Source organism: Frankliniella occidentalis, unplaced genomic scaffold, assembly GCF_000697945.3.
Source record: "Frankliniella occidentalis isolate FOCC.00 unplaced genomic scaffold, Focc_3.1 Scaffold137, whole genome shotgun sequence".
NCBI lineage: Eukaryota > Metazoa > Arthropoda > Insecta > Thysanoptera > Thripidae > Frankliniella > Frankliniella occidentalis.
The window spans coordinates 430-2,493 of record NW_026267264.1 but is presented as its reverse complement, the minus strand read 5'-3'; the positions used below and the strand labels follow the sequence as shown (position 1 = coordinate 2,493).

The window sequence follows — 2,064 nt, the reverse complement described above, 5'->3', positions numbered from 1 at the left end:
CCTCCCTCCTCCCTCCTCCCTCCGCGTTGCCGCGCCCCGTGAGTGACGGGCAGGCTGTGATGAATGCAGAAGTGATATCGGCCCGAGATGGTGCCGAACAGGACCGAGCGCTGACGCTGGCGGGGACGTGAAGGAGGAGGCGGTGTAAGGCCACGGCCAAGGCGAACCTGCTGCTTGCTTATTGCCTCCCCCTCCCTCCTCTCTCTTTCTCCCTTTTCCCTCCGGCGGCCACGACTACAAGTGCAGCGGAGCGCGACCCCCCCCCCATCCCCTGGCGCATTATAGTAGCGAGAATGACCCCGGCGTCGGGGCTCCGGTCATCCTATGCAAAACTAGACCGGGCACCGTCGTGCCTGGAGTAGTATGGGACTTGGGCCGCGTCGGCCTGTCGCGGGCCGCGCTGCCGCGCATTGCGATTGGGACCCGAATACCAATCTGATTTGAGCGAGGCGTGGGGGTCCGCCCCGACCCTCGCGTGGCCCCCAGGCACTTGCGACTCGCTATTCAGTACGACGTCGGCGTCCTCCTCGTCGGGGACACGGGTGGGCACGGGGGTGTCGATGCAAGCGCCCACCACACCTGCCTCTGACCCTCCCGCACTGCTGACCACGCAGCTGGACCGGGCCGGGCACAGCGGGCGTGCTTGTCACGTCGCGCACCATCACCCCCCGCCACGCCCCGCCCCGCCTGCCACGCCCCGCCACGCCCCGCCACGCCCCGCCACTTCCCGAGTCCATCATGTTTCTCGCCTACTTTCCAGCGAGTCGTGAGGAGCGAGTTTGCGGAGGAGGCGGAAGTGAGCGGTAGAGCAGCCCTTGTGTCCCTGCGACTGAGGGCCCCCCGCCCCGCCCTGTGTGCTCGCGGACTGGCGCAAATTAGTGTGAGTCGGTGAGTGCGGCCGGCAGGGCGTGGCACGGCCGCCGCGCAGCCCATGCGGTTCCGGTGGCCTCAACTACTCACCCGTTGAGCTTGGCGAGGAAGCCGTACGGCCCCGTGAGCTTTGCCGTCTTGTCCAGGCTCCGGCAGTAGAGCGTCCAGAGGCAGTCCAGGGGGCTCTTTAGGGCGACGTGCTGGCCGCCGTCGCGCTGCTCCAGGTCCGACGACTTCCTCCGCGCGCCGACGGCCACCGTGGCGCGGTACGCCCTGCCCAGGTTGAGCACGGCGCGCAGCCCCGACGACAGGAAGGACGTGACCTCCTGCACCACGGCGCCAAGGGTCACCTCCTCGCCCGAGTCCTCGTCGGAGGCGCCGGCTGTGCGCGCCACCTGGGACGAGTCTGCAAACGGGAGCAAGAACAAGCGGGTTGTCACTGATAAGCACAGAACACAGGTGTCTTGACGTCTTGACTGATACCACCGCCTGTTTCATTTCTTACGGATGGTCGCGCAGCCGGCGGCCGGTCCACCACGACCTGTACTGCTTTTCTATGAGGCTCACATTCTCAGCCGTATCTCGCGCTCGGAAGTGCGTATGAAGCATGTGTCGGCGGGGCGGGGCCGGCGGGCGGATGCGCGGTGCATCGTGGGAGCAGCACCGGCTGACCGCACGCTGGCGCCTTCTTACGGCCGTACTGTTCCTGTGCCACTTTTTGTTATTTCGCACTTCGCACACAGTACAGCTCGTCGCTGTCCCACCTCCTAAACCCCCACCCTCTTTTGCCCCAATGTTCCCCGCCCCAATCGTGTCCCGCGGCTTCCCTCTTTCTCTCTCTATCACGGCGCGCCGCGGCAGTTCGGATCGGTGCAGCTTTTTGTTTAGATTTTCCGCTCGAGTGGTGATCGGCAATCGCCAGTGCGCCGCGGCACCGTAAGGGCGTGGCGTGGCGTGCCGCAGCACGTCTCCATTGTGCCCCTCCCCGCGCCCCGGAGGCCCGACTGCTAAGTTCGGGTATCATGTCCAATAAGGTAAATACCATGGAACCGGGACGCGACGATGCCGCAGCAGATTTCGGTTGGCAATCGGAGGCGGCTTTGGGGCCTTCATCCAGGGGCGGGGCGCGCGGGGCGGGCACCACCGTGAGAATCAGCCCGGGCCGGCCAGCAAGAACTAGTGGAACGGCGGAAG

The 2,064-nt window shown here is 66.2% G+C and overlaps 1 protein-coding gene across 1 annotated transcript in view; it reads right to left on the bottom strand.

The window, feature by feature from the left end:
• The window catches only part of LOC113210212 (uncharacterized), a gene marked incomplete at its 5' end in the record, with an annotated part of 26,659 nt that extends 25,313 nt beyond the window's left edge, over positions 1-1,346 (bottom strand). The window contains one exon of the mRNA XM_052270758.1: positions 961-1,346. Within this exon, the coding sequence (XP_052126718.1) occupies positions 961-1,346 (386 nt within the window). The remainder of the gene's footprint in view (positions 1-960) is intronic.
• Positions 1,347-2,064: the final 718 nt, after the last annotated feature.